The following is an 18,993-nucleotide window of genomic DNA, read 5'->3' on the forward strand; positions in this document are numbered from 1 at the left end:
ATTTACGTTGTTGTGCTATTTGGTGATTTCCCAGAAGCCCTTGGGTTTGTAGGCTTTGGGGATTTATGTTCTTTCATTATTAGCTCATTACATTGATTACTAGTAGGCATAGTGCAGCAAGGGATGATGACAGTCAGTCCTTAGTTCTCTGTCTCTATCTGTTGACTGGGGAACATAACCAATGAATTTGGACTAGTGTAGATAGACTCAAGGAAAGGAAATGATCAGGTAAAAACAAATTTCACCTTTCTCACTTGAATGGCTTGAAAAGCTGTCCTCCTCACAGATAATTTAGGGACTGATTCACTGAGGCTTTTATCCCATTCTGTGTCTATGATGCGGGTGAGTTTTTAGGAGTTTTTTTTAGTATGTTACACAAATATGTTCCTGCCTCTGAAAGTCAGGCTTCTCACGGGCCCATCATGTGGAAATGCTCTCATAGTTTTGGAAATGAAAAGGCTTCCAAATTCAATAGCTCAGGAAACAAAGTCACAGTCTCTGCAAAGTAAATTGTTTCCTGTCTCTGCTTTTTCTGGGAAGGGGAAAGAAATGAAAATTAAGGTTAAATGAAGCCACGTGTTACATAAAAATATGCCACAGCATTTCACTGCATGCTCTTCCTCTAGACTGCATTTTCCATCAGATTTATAAACCTGGTTGTAGTCCACTGGTCCCTAAACAGATAAAGATTTCCAAAGACAGATTTCTTGTACTTATGGAGAGTCATTTTCAAAGCCATTTCTGTGGGTAAAACAGCAGAAATGAGCTTTTATAACATTGCCCACCTAAAACACGGGTAAAAGTAAGAACCTGTGCCCTATATGCATGAGAGTGTACATGTGTTGAGCAGAAGCGTTCCTGGGGGTGAGTTTGGGAAGGGGTTTGTACTACCGCGCATATCTTTGCATATTCAGCAGTATGCTTGTAGTTTTTCCCAAAGGAAATCTGCGCCCATAGTAACTGGTGTACTTGCATGCGGGTAGTTTCGGTGAGATAATTTTCAAAGTGCACGCTTACTTTACCTTTGAAAATTGGCATAATGTCCTTGGGGAGTTGAATTTCAATTTATGCGAGCTGTAATGAAAATACCCACAAAGTCCTTGTTTTCCTCATCAACTGATGCTGTGTTCTCTTCTGCGAGCTCCATTCTATGCTCACTTTTCTATACAGCAACAAGAACAGCATCATTCACAAAAATATGTTAATTCAAGCAGCGATTCTCTGCCCGGACTTTGAGCAGCGCTTGACCAGTCTCTGTTTCAGGATAGCCACAATGAATATGCCCAAGATGTTTTCATAATATGGGACCAATATTCATAAGATGCAGGTGCCTAACTTCAGGAGCTAGGTGCCTAGTTGTACCTAAATGAAAATCTCTCCCTGCTGATCACCTAAATTTAGGTGCTTGAATGTAGGTGTCTAAAAAGTGGGCAAGGCCAGAGGTGAGGTGAGGTTGGGGGAAGTAAGTCGGGAACCTAGCACTAGTCACTTCGGGGTAGATTTTCAAAGGGTTACGCGCGTAACCCTTTAAATCCCCCCCCAGTGTGCACCGAGCCTATTTTGCATAGGCTCGGCGGCGCCCCCAAGCCCTGGGATGCGCGTATGTCCCAGGGCTTTGAATAATGGGTGGGAAGGGGGCCGGACTGAGGCCTCCGGTACAGCAGCTATGCTGGGGGATGGTACGCTGGCAGCCGGCCGACGTGCACAAGATACGCCTGATAGAGGCAGGCGTAAAAAATAAAACAAGGTGGGGAGGGGGGATTTAGGTAGGGCTGGGGGGTGGGTTAGATAGGGGAAGAGAGGGGAAGGTGGGGGGGAGCAGAAGAAAAGTTCCCTTCAAGGCCGCTCCGATTTCGGAGTGGCCTTGGAGGGAACGGGGAAAGCCATTGGGGCTCCCCTAAGGCTCAGCATGCGCAAGGTGCACTATTGTGCGCGCCGACCCCGGATTTTATAACATGCGCGCGGCAGCGCACACATGTTATAAAATCGGGTGTACATTTGTGCGCACCGCGTAGCACGCACAAATGTAACCCGCGCGCGCTCGTTTAAAAATCTGCCCCTTCATGTCTAAGTTAGGCCTTTCTCCATTCTGTGTCTATGGGAAAAATGCTTAGCAAATGAGGCCCTTAGGTGCCTAAATGTAGATAAAAACTCGCAGCCCTAAATTTAAGAGAATTTTCAGCCCAAAACTTAGGGACCTACGTTCAGCTGAAATTAGGCACCTAAAATTGAGATACTTAAGTCAGGTGCTCAGTTTTCTTTGAATATCAGCCTCTATGCATACAAGTATATCTCATGTATATTCATTATAGATATCCTGAAAACCGGACTGGCCAGGTGGTGCTCAAGGGCTGGGTTGAGAATCACTATCTAAAAAAATCCCGCCGAAGAAATACTTTTTTTTTTTTTTTTGGCTAAGCCTTCTGCTTTGTTGTAGGTGACAGTTTCATGTGGAATCGAGGGGATATCCTGGAGCTGGTGGAAAAAACAAACCCAGACATGTGGCAGCTGAAGGATGAGCTGGGGCGCAAAGCAAATGTTCCTGTCAGATATCTCACAGAAATCCAGCCAAAGGTATTGCTGCTTTTCTTGATAATCTTGTAGTATTATTTATAGGGGCTCTTAAGAACTTCCTGTACAGACTCTTCCTTGCAAAAGCTGGAATTAGTATGAATGTGAGCTCACCCGAAGCCATAATCCATAAAGGAATTCCTAATGGATGAGGCTACTTGCAAAGCAGTTTTGAGCACCTTTCATATCCTGTGTTTCTGAGTTACTTTGCATTCTGACTGATATGGAGAGAGGCCAGGATTTTGTAGACCTGCTTAAAGATTTAGATTATTTATGCCTATCACAGAGATAATATGAATATTATTTAGTATTTTATACTTATTAAACCACTGTTCCATATAAATATGGTCAAAGTGGTGAACAGCAATAAATATGGTCACACTACTTATTTATTACCGGCCTTTCTTCTTTCCAGCTTGTTGTAAGCTTCCAAGTTCTCTCTCCCTGTTGATTGTAACTTTGACTTATTCCTACCATTGTTATCTTTCATTTTACTTGAATTGCTACTCCAGTTATTCCCTTGTTATATTGTAAACCGATCCGATATGGTTATTTACTATGAAGGTCGGTATAAAAAACTGTTAAATAAATAAATAAAATAAATAAAATACAAATAAAATTATACAATCAACTCATTAAAACAAGCTAATAAAATAATAAAATCACAAGATTAACAATGCAAAAGAGAGAATTTTAAATAACATATATAACAGACTAAGAGGGTCATTTACTAAATTTTTTCCCCCATTTTGTATCAATAGGGAAAATGCTTAGTAAATAGGGCCCTAAGTGTGCAAAAAGCTAATAGAGCTCATAAAAACAGTCTCAAAAATTAAAAACTCACTGGAATAACTAGGAGGTCCATATGCAACCACTATGCAGTTGAGCTGCTCAGTTGGATAAACCTAACTTAGCCTGGATATTCAGCAGTGTGGCTGCGCTGCTGAATATATCCGGCTATCTATGTTAGCCAGATAAGTCTATCCTGCTAACTTTAGGACAGGTCTATGGCCCAACCAGAGTTGGCTGGATAAGTTAGCTGAATAACTTATTAGGCTTACTCAAGTCCTCCCAGCCATGCCTATGCCCCTACCCACCACTTAGCAGGCTAACTGTTTAGCCAGATAAATAGTTATCCGGCTAAATGGCGGCTGCTGATCCCAGGTTGATATTCAGCTGCTGCCACTTAGTTGGTTAAGTCAAAACGTATCCAGCTAAGTAGTGTTGAATCTCTATCTCTAGGTTTTCACCATTTTAGGGCGAGCATCACTTGATAGCATGTTCCAGAGTCAAGATGTAGAACATGAAAAGGCCTGCTCGTTAATTCTCTTACACCTCACAACCAAGGGAGATGGTATACATAAAAGAAACTTATTGGATATCTCAGTGACTGAACTGAGTTGTACTGTGAGAGGCACTCACTCCAGTAAGTAGGCCCAAAACTTTCAGAACTCTAAAAGTCAAAACCAGAGTTTTAAAGTGCAATCAAAATTTAATAGGGTTCCACTGTAAGTACCTCATTCACTAAAGGTTTTTCCTATAGACACAGAATGGGAGAAAAGCCTTAATGAATCTGGCCCTAAATTTGTTGAAATGTGTAGAATAGTGCACTGCATATATCCTGCACATATGTAGTTATAGCACTATGAAGCACTGATTACTGAACTTGCCAGAGAATTATCCAGCACAGATGACATCATTCCTGGAAGGATGGAACTAAGTTTGTTATTCTAACTGATAAGAAGAGGCCTGTGGCCTATAGTAAGAGCAAGCTAAAATACACATGTTAACATATATATTGATTGGTTATTAAAGGTAAAGGGTGTGGATTATGCAGATGACTGATAATAGCAGACCCCAGACCCTTTATAAGCTGATGCACATGTTAAGATCTCTGAGCAGATTTTAAACAGACCTTGTACACCTTTGCTTGTACTAAATTCTTTCTGTATTTTTCTGCTCCTAGAGGAATTATCCGCCTTCCTCTATATAATTACCTGTATTAATAAACCCCTTTCTTTATTACCGTCTGAAGCTGGTATTTATTCTGTAATTAGACACAGGGTTCGCCCCTCTTTTAACAAATGGATGAAATATGATACCTATAGTGATAGCCCGACAGAACAAGAGTCACTGAGTTCTGAACCATCTGCAGTACCCAAACATGGATCTTAGATAGACCAGTATATAAGACATTACAATGATCCAATTTTGGCATCACTAAGTATGTATTAATGTTTCAATGTCAGATTGGGGAAGGTAAGGGTCAATCTGAATTTCCCAAGTTTACTGGTGTGTACAGATAAATAGAGCTGGCTCTCAAGCTCCTACAAATAATGTTGCTGAATCCTATTTTCATTCTCTTGACTATCATTCTAGAAGGGAAGGAATCTTTGTTAAAATAGTACGGGTGTACATTATATACCCTTTGTAGGTAAAAATAACTTTCTATAAAAAATAATTTCCTTCATGTTTTTGAAAGAATGTTTTGGGGCCTGTGCTTGCAGCTAGCCTCAGAAACCTTGCTGGACCATGTTATCAGAGTGCGCACAGAGCCCGGACACCTGGATGAGGCCCAGAACGAAGAAGCAGAGCTACTAAAGAAGAAAGCATTATTAGCAAGAGTTTTAAAAGCTAAGATAAAAGGGCATTAGAACATTTTAGATGGAAGTAAAGCTTGTAACCCATCAGGGCTCTCATTATTAATAGCCTTTGATTCCAGTTTCTAAAAGGATTCCACCCATCTCACTTTTATAGCCATATTCTGACCATCGTCTTCAGGTGACTAATTCCAAATGCCAACCACCTTTTGTGGCACACACTGTCTCCTCAAAGTTACTTTTGAAGAGCTTTCAAATGACCAACTATGAGGAAAGGCTGAAGAGGAAAGCTCCCCTATGAGGAAAGGCTGAAGAGGTTAGGGCTGATCAGCTTGGAGAAGAGACAGCTGAGGGAAGATATGATAGAGGTCTTCAAGATCATGAGAGATCTTGAACGAGTAGATGTGAATCAGTTATTTACTCTTTCAGATAATAGAAGGACTAGGGGGCACTCCATGAAGTTAGCAAGTAGCACATTTAAGACTAATTGGAGAAAATTCTTTTTCACTCAACGCACAATTAAGCTCTGGAATTTGTTGCCAGAGGATGTGGTTAGTGCAGTTAGTGTAGCTGAGTTCAAAAAAGGTTTGGATATGTTCTTGGAGGAGAAGTCCATTAATGGCTATTAATCAAGTTTACTTAGGGAATAGCCACTGCTATTAATTGCATCAGTAGCATGGGATTTTCTTGGTGTTTGGGTACTTGCCAGGTTCTTGTGGCCTGGTTTGGCCTCTGTTGGAAACAGGATGCTGGGCTTGATGGATCCTTGGTCTGACCCAGCATGGCAATTTCTTGTGTTCTTATGCTTTCGTAGCCCCGACTTTCCTCCTCTTCCTATGCTTCAGCCGCCGAGGTTTTTTTATTTTCAGTAACCTCAGTGTTAGATGTATCCTTGAAATATCATCATTCGTTGCCTTGAAGAAAACTGCTGTGTGGGTTCTTGTTTATCAAGTCTGTCTTCCTGGTTGCAGTTCTGCAGTCCATGTAATATGTTAGTTCTTCTTTGGATGCTCAGTTCTTAACTTGCCCCTGGTGCGATCTGATGACCAAAAGTGAATGCAGCATTCCAAATGTGGATGGAATAGTGCCTTGGGATGTGTATACAATCACCTGTGCTTCTTTTGATGCATCCTAGGATCCTGTTTTATTTGACGTTATTGGGAATGATCACTCATAAGAAGGAAATAGTTTGGGTTTTTTTTTATTATTATACAGCATTACTTAGCACTATATACTGACTTGAATAAAAAATCTTTGCAGACATGTGGTGGGGCTAATGAAAATAAATCAAGTTTTCTTTCCTAAGCTTGACAGATTTGGGAACAACATTTCAAGTTAATGGTATAATTTGTTTTATTGAAATGTTGACTTGAAAGTTAATGACTACTGTCTGCTACTGAAATGGAATCCTATAGTACTTAAAATTAGGATCACTTTTTGATCCTTTGACCTATTTTAATAAAATCAACAGATCCAGAAATTTTGTTTGGCACCTCTTTCATGACAGTTCTTTCATCTTTCTAGAAAACGTTCACAAATTGGATAGACAGGCAGACTGGAATGATTTTTCTGGAATGTATTTTTGGATGTTTTGCCAGTATATTTTGTAAGGCTGTAGTAATGGTTTTAGAGGAGGGAGTATTTTTTTTTAGAGATATATTACTGCCTATGGCACCCCCACTGAGAGTAGGGGTTATGATCAGCAGTATTTAGGGATTTTATTTATGATCATTATAATGTATTTTATTATTCTGTTATGTATTGTGTTTTATGGATGTATCTTGCTTCAAAACGGTAAACTGCTGTGTGGGTTCTTGTTTTTAGGATAGGAAGGTGATATGTAATCTACACATAAATTTTAAATAAATAAATAATAGGTCCGTATCCTTACAGCTCAGTACTTCAGTATAGTCAGATTTGGTTGTATTTAACTAAAGCTTCACTGAAACTTCTCCGAAGCATCTGCTACTTGTTACTGTAATTGATATCATGGGTTTGCTCAGGAACAGTCATGGATATCGTAGCACAGAATGAGAATCTCCTTTACGTTCATAAATCTGTACAGCAGTTCACTGCAAGGTCTCAGTTTTAATTACAGTTAGAGATGGGCCAAAACATCTGATCCACTAGCACAGTTGTAGATGCTGTCCATATTCTTGGTATTTCATTTGGGGGTGGCATTTATTGGATTACCATACAGATCATGAAAATTAAGAATCTCAGAATCAAAGAATAACTGTCCAAATCCCCAGTACATTGAGACGTGGACATTTTGACTCATGCTTATGTACACATGACTTAGGTTTGCTATATCATGCCAGCTGTTCTCAATGCTTGTACCATCCTGCATTTCCACAAAGGCAGGGAAGTATCTTCCTGCTGCCCAAAGGCCTGACTGCACTTCTTGTTGTTCATCCTGGGTTGTTGCCACCTGCAATGTCATCGTGCCGTGTGCAGACCTGTAGAATCCTGCATAATCGTCTACTCCAGTGCTGGCCACAGTTAGGAACTGTTAGGCTGGTTATGGCAAACACATTCTGTCTTGTTAAACAGATCTACTGTATATAAACTTATAATCATTGTAATGTCTGGGGAGGGGGTCAATATGTTTTTGTTTTCTTTGCTAACAGCTGGTAGCAGAAGAAGTAAAGATGTTTATGATTGAGAGAAGCCCCATTCAGGGAATCAGCAGACCTCAGCAGAAGTCTGGCACAGGCCATTTTAACACTGAAAGGCCTTTCTCTAGTTTGCCTACTCAAGATCCTCACTTCGACCCAGAGAACATCCGGAAGACCCAAATGGATATTGTCTCATCCTATGAGACCCTGCAGACCATGAGTGAGGTACTTCTTATACATCCTAACCCATATCTTTTGGTTTCATCTCCAGCCTTCTTACTTACGCTTATTGTTTTAACAAAATATGAGGTCCCTTTTCAAAAGCTATTTAGACGGATAACTCGGAAGATATCCGTCTAAGTGACAAATGTGGCAATCATATTCAGCCACTTATTCATCTAAACTGTAGCTGAGATATCCGACTAACTTAACTGAATATTGAGGTTAGCCGCAATATTTTAGACCTGCTTCTGAGTCGGGGTTGGTGACAGTCTCTCCCCCTCCCCCCTCCTCTCACAGCCCTATCCCCTCCACCCTTGAAGTATCATAGTGCTACGGCAGAAACCTGCACTTCCAGCGTAACTGCATAGCCACGCCCGAAGTGTCGGGCCCGGGTCATGGTAGGAGGCTACTGTGATCTGGGCTGAAGAGAAAAATAACTTTAAGGTACTTAAAGGATGGGAGGGTTAGGGTTGGAGTGGGGAGAAGGAGGGTGGGCGCGGAGATTGAGTTTTAAAAGAATAAACAATTGGACCTGGGAGTGAGGGTGGTGGGGGGAGGGGGAGAGACAATCACTGACCCTGCCCTCTATTTGTTGTAATCCATCCAATTCAGGGCACTGTGGGCGCAGGCAACAGACTCAGCCCTGCAAGCAGGGGGACTGGGAGGGAGGGAAAAATAACCTATGCTATAGTTACACGATGTTAGGTTCCATATTAGGAGCTACCACCCAGGAAAGAGATCTAGGCGTCTTAGTGGATAATACTTTAAAATCGTCGGTTCAGTGTGCTGCAGCAGTCAGAAAAGCAAACAGAATGTTGGGAATTATTAGGAAGGGAATGGTTAATAAAACAGAAAATGTCATAATGCCTCTGTATCGCTCCATGGTGAGACCGCATCTTGAATACTGTGTACAATTCTGGTCTCCGCATCTCAAAAAGATATAGTTGCGATGGAGAAGGTGTAGAGAAGGGCAATCAAAATGATAAAGGGGATGGAGCAGCTCCCCTATGAGGAAAGGCTGAAGAGGTTAGGGCTGCTCAGCTTGGAGAAGAGACTGCTGAGAGGGGATGTAAAATAATGAGAGGTCTTGAATGGGTAAATGTGAATCGGTTATTTATTCTTTTGGATAATAGAAGGACTAGAGGGCACTCCATGAAGTTTGCATGTAGCACATTTAAGACATAATCGGAGAAAGTTCTTTTTCACTGAACGCACAATTAAACTCTGGAATTTGTTGCCAGAGGATGTGGTTAGTGCAGTTAGTGTAGCTGGGTTTAAAAAAGGTTTGAACAAGTTCTTGGAGGAGAAGTCTATTACCTGCTATTATTCTTAACTGGCTATAGTCATTTGAATATAGCTGGATAAGTCTCAAGTTATTTGGATAAGATTAGCTAGATAGCTTTAAACATAACTGGATATGAATGCAGATCTAACTCATGCACATCATTGACTATCCTGAAAACCTGGCCTGTTTGTGGCTCTTGAGGACTGACCATCCTTGACATATGGGGGCAGATTTTAAGAGCCCTGCTCGCCTAATTCCGCCCAAAACCGGGCGGATTTAGGCGAGCAGGGCCCTGCGCGCCGGTGAGCCTATTTTACATAGGCTCACCGGCGCGCGCAGACCCCGGGACTCGCGTAAGTCCCGGGGTTCTCCGAGGGGGGCGTGTCGGGGGCGGGCCCGGTCGTCGTGGCGTTTCGGGGGCGGGCATGGGGGCGTGGTTACGGCCCAGGGCGGCCCGGGGGCGTGGCCACGCCCTCCGGACCCGCCCCCAGGTTGCGTCCTGGCGCGCTAGCGGCCCGCTGGCGCGCGGGGATTTACTTCTCCCTCCGGGAGGCGTAAATCCCCCGACAAAGGTAAGTGAGGGGTTTAGACAGGGCCGGGCGGGTGGGTTAGGTAGGGGAAGGGAAGGTGAGGGGAGGGCAAAGGAAAGTTCCCTTCGAGGCCACTCCGATTTCGGAGCGGCCTCGGGGGGAACGGAGGTAGGCTGCGCGGCTCGGCGCGCGCTGGCTATACGGAATCGATAGCCTTGCACGCGCCGATCCCGGATTTTAGCGGATACACGCGGCTACGCGCGTATCTACTAAAATCCAGCGTACTTTTGTTTGCGCCTGGAGCGCCAACAAAAGTACGCCTATTCGCGGTATTTGAAAATCTACCCCATGGTGTCTTGCAATCCCCCAAAAGGCTCCAGAAAGACCCCATTTCCCTTTGATTGCTCCATTAAATAAAATTGGTAAAATCTGGAGTAAGATGAAGTCCATAAAAATTCTTTTTTTTTTCTTCTAGAGTGGCTATGCCTTAAGGGACTGGACTTGGCCTAAAAATGAATTACTTGTGTTATATTCTCTGAGCCAAGATGCTTGGTGCATTCTCAATATGATGCTTCTCATTTTAGCAAAGGAAGAAAACCCTGGAAGAGAGGATTGCGCTATATCGTTTCTATGGCTCTTGCACAGAGTTTCAGTCCTGGATGGAAGACAAGGAGAAGGTTTTGCAGACATTTGAGCCGAAATCTGATAATGTGGAGGTCATGCAGTGTAAATATGAGGTACTTTCATCTTTGTCTACCTAGAAAGACCAAGGCATGGGGCCTGGGGAAGAGAGGAGGTGAGGGCGGTGTAAAGTGACTTTCTCTCTCCCATGCTCACTGATCTCCTGAAATAACATTCTAATGCAGAGCTGGACAGGAGAGAGGAATAATGAGCATGCTGAAGAAGGAAACAATAGAAGGAGAAGAATTTTCCTTAATCTTGGATAGTACCAAGACATCCTTTTGCATTTTCTGCATTTCAATAGGCCTTTAAAGTAGCAAACAAGGCTGCAGTTTAGGACCTTGTATCCCAGAGGCAGGTGGAGACAGAAATATTCAGGACAGCACTCTGCAGTTGCCATTGTCTGTGTTTCCAGCTGGGGAATTTTGGTATTTAAAATGGTGTCCTTCTGACACACATGAAGCTATTACAGCTGACGAGTATAATTTTATAAAATCCTTTCATGCCGTCAGGGAACTGCTGGGAAAATGGAATAGTGGACAATTTGTCTCTTACACTGCCTTATGTATATATTCTTGGGCAAATCCTTGTTACTGATCATGTTTCACAATGGGTTGCCTATCCAACAACAGATTGAATTAAAGATGTTAATACTCATTTATCAGACGCTATATGGGTTGGCACCAAAATGCTTTTCACACTTATTAGGTAGTTACAGTCAATCGAGAGTACTGCACTCTTCCTCAGAAAATCTGCTAGCTGTGCCATCTATTATGGAAGTTCATTTGATGCAATCTAGAAATCATTTATTTAGAGTTGCAGGACCTGCATTGTGGAATGCATTATCAGAGAAAATAAAGGGTGAAACAGATCTATTGAGGTTTCGAAATCAGCTAAAAGCATGTTTATTCAGAGAAGCTTTTGGATAATGTTAGGTTAGAACAGGCATTTGAGGGAAATATTACAGACTGATGTGGGGTTGATGGATTTTTGTCTGAAAAATGCGGGGAGATATTTTATGTATTGCCATGTTATTTTTATGTATTGTGAAAATGTTTACGCATGATCTATGAATGTTTATGTGTAAACTGCAAAGATTTTTGGATTGTGCAAGTATACATCTGCTAAATAAATAATTAATTGCTGATTTATTTAGCCATTGAAACACATTGCATTGGGGGTTTCTCAGGGATCAGCATTGTTGGCAGCCGTGTTTAACGTATACATGCCTCCTTTAGGGAGATTGTTGGCGGATTAGGGTGAATTACAGGTTTTATGCTGATGGATTACAGCTTTATGTGCCATTGGTGGCATCATGAAAAAACACCATTTTATCAATATGTCTGTCATCTGTAAAGTAGTGGCTAAGTCATAATAGGCTGGCATTGAACATTAATAAAACTGAGATTATGATCTTGAGCAGGACCCCCTCGCCAAATTTCCCTACAGCATTTGTATTTGAAGATCAAGCATTACCAATTAGCAAGGTGCGAAACCTGAGTGTAATTTTGGACTCTAGTTTATTAATGCAACCACAGATTGGCTATATGATTGGCATGTAGTATGCGGTGACATATATGCACGTTAATGGCTGCACGTAGATCTTTGATATCATTTATTTATTTATTTGTTGAGTTTTATATACCGTCATTCAGTAGAGCCATCACAACGGTTTACAAAAGTATACATTTTTCTTAGCAGTTGTGTAACTGAAAAGCAATGTGAACGTTATACATTTTCTTAGCAGTTGTGCAACAGTAAAAACAATTTGAACAATATCAGAAATAAGCATATCAAGTCCAGAGAGCATGATTAGGTTGGATGAGGAGAGTATGCAGGTTCAGGGTGAAGAGAATGTATTAAGAGGTTTACAACTGAGAGTTCAGTTGAGAGTTGGGATGATCAGATGTCTGAAGGTCAATGTAGAATTTGCGGAATATTAGTGTTTTTAGGTCTTTTTTGAATGTTTTTAGGTCGTGTTGGGTTCTCAGGAATTTAGGTAGGGTGTTCCAAAGTTTAGGTGAGGCAATTGAAAAGGCTCTTTCTCTTGTGGTTGCCAGATGCGCATCTTTGATAGGGGGAATGTTTACGTAACCTGAGTTATTAGAGCGTAGGTTTCTTGGAGGATTTTGAGGGATTATGTTTAAGGTGTTAAGACCTTGATGATCATTGTTTAGGATTTTGTGGATTATGGTCATTGATTTGTAAGCAATACGTGCAGTAATAGGGAGCCAGTGAAGTGAGGTCAATATTGGTGTTATGTGTTCACTTCTTTTTGTTCCAGTTAGGACTCTGGCAGCTGAGTTCTGCAGTATTTGGAGTGGTTTAAGGGATGAAAAAGGTATTCCAATTAGTAAGGAGTTGCAATAGTTGAAGGTGGAGAAGATAAGAAGTTGTAGTACAGTTCTGAAATCGTAGGGGTTGAGAAATGGTTTCAGGTGTCTTAGGGTTAGGAGTCTGTGGTATCCTTTAGTTTTATTTGCTATGTGGTTCTTGAAAGAAAGTTCTTTATCAATGATAACTCCGAGGTTCCTGGTGTGGATGATAGGGAGTATAGTTATCATTTGTTTGTCAAGTATTGTCAGGGGTGGCGGAGTTGGATTGGGTTTTTTATCCATAAGTATTATTTCAGTTTTGTCAAAGTTGATTATGAGTTTCAGGGAATTTAGGAGATGTTTGATTGAGATAAGTAGTTCTGAGGTTTTCTTGCAGGTGTCTTCAATCGAATTTTGTATGGGAATAAGGAGCTGAATGTCATCAGCATAGAGGAAGTGTATGATTTCATATTCTTTTAGTAGTTGGCAGATGGGGAGAAGGTATATGTTGAAAAGGGTGGCTGATAAAGCTGATCCTTGAGGGACTCCAGTGTTGAGGTTGATTATTTTTGATAGGTTGTTGTTGATTAATACTTGGTATGTTTGATCAGATAAATAGGAAGAAAACCAATGTAAGGTTTTGCCAGTTAAACCAATTTGGGATAGTCGCTCCAATAGTATATTGTGGTTCACAGTGTCGAAGGCGGCTGAAAGGTCAAGAAGAATGAGCAAGTATTTTTCACCTTTGTCAAAGCCTCTTATAATAATGTCATTTAGGGAGATGAGGAGAGATTCCGTGTTTAGATTTTTTCTGAAACCATATTGGGATGGAGGTAGGATGCTGTTTGTCTCCAGGTAGTCATCTAGTTGAGTGTCTACGACTTTTTCAATGGTTTTGGCTATGAACGAAAGGTTTGATATGGGACGGTAGTAGGTAAGGATTTCCGGATCTAGGTTGTTCTTTTTAAGGATTGGTTTGATGACAACATATTTGAAGCATTTGGGGTAGTTGCCTTCGGTCAGTGATAAATTGACAATTTTGGTGATGGTTTTTGATATGGTAGGTTCAATTGATTTGAGGGTTGTTATTGGGATGTTGTCTAATGGATGGCTGGCGGGGTTCATTTTATTTATTATAGATTGAATTTCAATGGTGGAGGCAGTGTCAAAGTTTGACCATGATGAGGTTATCTTGTTGTTAAGTTTGGTGTTCTGGTTGTTGTTGGTTATGTTGGATTGGATTAGATGAGATATTTTGTTGTTGAAGAAATCAGCAAAGTCATCGCTTCCATGTTTGGTGCATGAAGACTCTTGGGTGGTTTTGGTAAGTATCTGAACTATTGTGAATAACATTCTGGGGTTATGATGAAATTTGGAGATTATGTTGGAGATGAATTCCTTTTTCGCATTGTTGATGATATTTTTATATTGAGCTAAGTTGTTCCGATAATTATTTAGTGTGGTAGTATTTTTGTTTTTTCTCCATTCTCTTTCTTTTTTTCGGTGTATGCGTTTGGCAGTTCTGATATTTTCGTTATACCATTGGTTGTTGTGTTTGGGTTGTTAAAATATGCACAGCTTTACCCCGGAACATATGCATGTATGTATGTATGCTTATGCGTAAACAGATGCAATGCATTGAAAGCGAGTATTTCAATGCACTGAACACATGTACTTTTCCTATTTTAAAAATATATATGCATATATTTTGTGTGTTAAAATAACGAAGGGTTTATGTAAAACCCGATTTACGCACACAATTCTGCATATTTTAGAACATGCACATGTAATTGAAAGTAACCAGTTTACCAGTTACTCCACCAGTTTGCTCAGTCCTTCTCCAGATCATCGGGTCCCTCCCAATTCTTCAGCCTGAACTCCCCCCTTTTCACTCAGACCTCCCACTTAGCCAATACTACACAATGATAGAAGTCTATCAATTACGCAAAATAATTAGCAGTGTAAAATTATACGAACAGACACTTAAGTGTCTTTAAAAATAGCAGTTTGTATGCATACTGTTGGCCCCACCGTGGAACGCCCCAGCCCGGCCCTACTTTACATTCATATATATTTGTAAGCAAAACAAAGTACGGGCGTGCTTTCGACTTTTATAAAATAGCAATTATGCGCGTACAGGCTACGTGCGTAGGTATATGCTAATTTTTAGGTGCGTAATTCTTTGAATATTATCTCCATATTTTTGATTTAAAAAGCAGGCATGTAAATGAATGTAAGGTTGGTGTTGGGCTGTTTTAGAGTTTTTAGTATTGGTGTTATATTTTGTTTTTACTGTAATATATTACCGGTATGTAAATGAATTTGTTGGTATTCTACTCTGTGATGTGAACTGCTTCGGGTCCCATTGGGGAAAGAGATGGTATATGAGCATCAAATGCATTGTGCATTTTATAAGTTTCCATAACTTCTGTGGGTTGTTATAGATTTACCCTCCCTATGTATTACCTAAAATCTCAATTAAAAATATGGAATTAAAAAGAAAGGATGCGAACTTCTAATGCCAGAGAGCAAAGACCATCCCAGTGAACTAAAGGAGCAGCTCCCCTAGTTGAACTAGTACAAGAACCCCAACTACTCTGTTCCAGTTGCTCATATCCCTTCCCTTCATAGACCTATTGCTCTAAAGAAAATCATTGCATAGCTGTTAAGGACCCCTGGATTTAGAGAAGAAAAGCATAAGAACGCTCCTTTAAGGACACGAAAGTCAAGGAGTTTACTTAAGTTTATGCAGTAAGTGATGGAATTGAACCTAAGAACCTAGTCATTAGATTATGAGAACCTTTTAAAGATTTGAGTACTTTTTTTGTCACTCTAGAACTTTCTAACAGACCTAGCTGCTGGGAAGGGAAGGCTGGAGGAGATTAATCACTTGGCTGATGAGTTCATGAAGACTGGTCCCAGCCAGCAGCACGAGATTCAAGCTTACCAGAGAGAGATCAATCGGAGGTAAAAAAAAAAAAAAAAAAGGTGTTACAGAGTTAAACTGGGTTCTCCCAACAGCATAACTTGGTGAAGGAAGTTTAGGTCCCAAATGAAATGAATTCAATGTCCCCAACTTTCCAGTAACCGTGCAATTTGGCATCATTTGATGTTATGTGAAATGTCTGGCCAAGAAGTGTTCAGAACTAGGGTGAGAAGGTATCTCAGGTTCAGACTGAGTTATACTGGCAGGGCTGTACGTGGACTCTCCAGTCGGACGGAAGGTGCTTCAAGCGTTTAGTGCTGAGATCTGTTCCCAGAGTACCCTGAGAGCCCTGTAACCAGAGAGCAGATGGTTCTCATCTTCATTCCGTGCCTGATTTATCCTAATGTGTGATTCCCTGTACGTACCTGGATCAGTCCAGACAGTGGGTTATGTCCCCAATCCAGCAGATGGAGTCAGCACAAGCTTTGAGGGGGCGTATCCATATATACTACTACCCCCTCTGCAGGAGTTCAGTATCTTCTGACTCCAGCAGATGCGAGTAGGGGAATCAGGCTTCCCCTCCTTTTCCTTTTTCTTCACTTTCTAGCTTGATTATGGCTTGTTGTTGTCTTTTTCTGTGGATCAAGTTTGTATCAAGTTTGTATTAAGTTTAAAAAAAAAAAAAAGGCAGAGTTCTTTCAACTTCTGGGGAGTGGCTTATCTTCCTTGTCTCTTCTCTGCGGCCTTGCTGTTTATTTCTCGTTGCAGCCAGGGGTAAGTTTATTTTTTTCCTTTGTAGTTTTTTCCTTCACAGCTCAGCCCCCGGTGCCCGCGAAAGCCGGTGGAGCCGGCCTCTTCGCTCTTTACTCCCTCACCCGCGGCCATTTTACAGCTCCTCATGGGCTGCTGAGCCATTTAGGGAAAGATGTCTGGGGCGGGTCGTGTGGCCGGGAAGGCCCCCCCGTGGCACCCTCCTCTATTTTCGGACAGCGGGCAGTGCGGGCCGACCAGGCCCCCCCGCAGCGGCGCTTTTGTGCGCGTGGCCCCCCCCCCGTGGCTTTTTCTTTTCTCCTACAGCGATCCCGATGCCGCGGCCGTCCCGCTGTGCGGCCTGCGGAGACCCGGGGTCCCGGATTTCCCGGGAGGGCATCTGTGCACGATGCCTCCCCGGGGGGGAAGGTACCTCACAGTCCCTGACTGATTTCTCTTTTTTGCCCGGGCGGCGCAGGCCGGCCACTCCGCCATTTTTGGCGGGAACGGCAGCCATTTTACATTCTGAGCGCCCTGAGGCGCAGGCCACGAGGGGGAACGGATCCCTGGAGGCCACGAGGGAGAACGGATCCCTGGAGGACTCTACCAGCGGGGGTGTTCCCCCAATTTTGGTGCAGGAACCAAGCACCCAGAGCCAAGGAGCAGGAACCACGCCGCCCCCGAAGCGCACCCGAGCAGGCCGGGGTTCTCTCCGGAGTTTATCCTGCTCATGCATACCGCTTATCTGCAGGGGCTGGAAGCACCTGTGGGACCCCTCCCTCCTAAGATCCCTCGGATGTCGCCCTCGACGCCGGCCCCCCCCGACCCTCCGGGAGTGGGGGCCTCCCGCCTTCCTACCCGGGTCCGATCCACGCCCGCGGCAGTGGGGGCGGTGCCAGACCCAGCGGGACATGGACTTGACCTCTCGGACGGGGGACAAGGGGACGGCACGCAGGAGGGGGATGATCCGCGTACCCTACGCCTCTTCCAGAGGGAAGAGCTGGACGACCTCATCCCGCAGATCATCCAAGAATTAGATTTGGACCCGCCACCAGACCCGCCTGCCCCAGTAGCTCCCGCTGTCGTCACTTCTTCAAGGAAGGGAGATCCTGTCCTGGCGGCACTCCGGCTGAGGGCTCGGGCTTTTCCCATTCATGACTCGTTTTTACAACTTCTCACCAGGGAATGGGACACCCCGGAGGCCTCCCTGAAGAGCAGCCGGGCTATGGAAAAGCCGTACCCGCTCCCCGAAGATTTTCTGGACCTCATCAAGGTCCCAAAGGTGGACTCCGCAGTGTCGGCGGTCACGAAGAGGACGACTATCCCAGTGACGGGAGGTGCGGCGTTGCGGACACACAGGATCGTAAGTTGGAAGTTTTCCTTAAGCGGGTTTTCGAGGTCTCCGCTCTGGGTATGCGGGCGGTGATGTGCAGTTCGCTTGCCCAGCGGGCTAGTCTCCTTTGGGTGCAACAACTCCTCACGTCTCAGAACCTGCCGTCCGATGAGGCTGCCCAGGCAGATCGGCTAGAAGCCGCAGTGACGTATGGGGCGGACGCCTCGTACGACCTTTTTCGGGTCCTCGCAAGATCCATGGTTTCGGTAGTGGCAGCACGACGACTACTGTGGCTACGCAATTCGGCGGCTGATACGTCCTCTAAGTCGAGTCTGGGCTCTCTTCCCTTCAGGGGCAAGTTCCTCTTCGGGGAGGATTTGGACCAGATCATCAAGTCCCTGGGGGAGAACGCTGTTCATCGGCTGCCGGAGGATAGGTTTCGACCATCCAGAGCATTTTCTTCTTCTCAGACCAGAGCCAGAGCGCAACGGCGCTACAGGGGATACAGACAGGCGGGCTCCCGGTCATCCGCCCCCAGGTCTCAGCCCTGGTCGCGCTCCTTTCGCGGGCGTCTGCCCGCACGCACTACTCCCGGAACCGGGAACCCCTATACCAAGTCTTCACAATGATGCCAGTCTCGCCCACTCCCCTGTCCCCAAGATTGGGGACCGACTAACGTATTTCTACGCGGAGTGGGCACGGATCACCTCGGACCAGTGGGTCCTGGATACCATAAAACACGGCTACGCATTGGAATTTGTCCGCCCCCCGCAGGGAAGGTTCATCTTTTCCCCCTGTGGCTTGGACCTCAAGAGAGGAGCAGTGCAGCTGACTCTGGACAGACTCCGGGAGATAGGCGCTATTGCGCTCGTGCCCTTCGGAGAGGTGGGCTCGGGCCACTATTCCATCTATTTCGTCGTACCAAAGAAGGACGGTTCCTTCCGGCCTATCCTAGACCTCAAGGAAGTCAACAAATCCCTTTGAGTCGTTCGGTTCCGCATGGAAACGCTCCGGTCAGTGATTGCGGTGGTGCATCGGGGGGAGTTCCTCGCCTCCCTGGACTTAACAGAGGCCTACCTGCACATTCCCATCCGCCCGGACCACCACCGTTTCCTTCGTTTCAAAATTCTGGACCAGCATTTTCAGTTCACGGCTCTCCCGT

General features: G+C 43.7%; 1 protein-coding gene across 1 annotated transcript in view; it reads left to right on the forward strand.

The window, feature by feature from the left end:
* Positions 1-18,993, forward strand: part of SPTBN5 (spectrin beta, non-erythrocytic 5) — a 341,199-nt gene that overhangs the window by 94,469 nt on the left and 227,737 nt on the right. Inside the window, exons 17-20 of the mRNA XM_029597445.1 lie at positions 2,438-2,574; positions 7,802-8,014; positions 10,411-10,563; positions 15,659-15,789. Coding sequence (XP_029453305.1) covers positions 2,438-2,574; positions 7,802-8,014; positions 10,411-10,563; positions 15,659-15,789 — 634 coding nt within the window. The remainder of the gene's footprint in view (positions 1-2,437; positions 2,575-7,801; positions 8,015-10,410; positions 10,564-15,658; positions 15,790-18,993) is intronic.

This window comes from Rhinatrema bivittatum, chromosome 4 (assembly GCF_901001135.1).
Source record: "Rhinatrema bivittatum chromosome 4, aRhiBiv1.1, whole genome shotgun sequence".
Classification (NCBI taxonomy): domain Eukaryota; kingdom Metazoa; phylum Chordata; class Amphibia; order Gymnophiona; family Rhinatrematidae; genus Rhinatrema; species Rhinatrema bivittatum.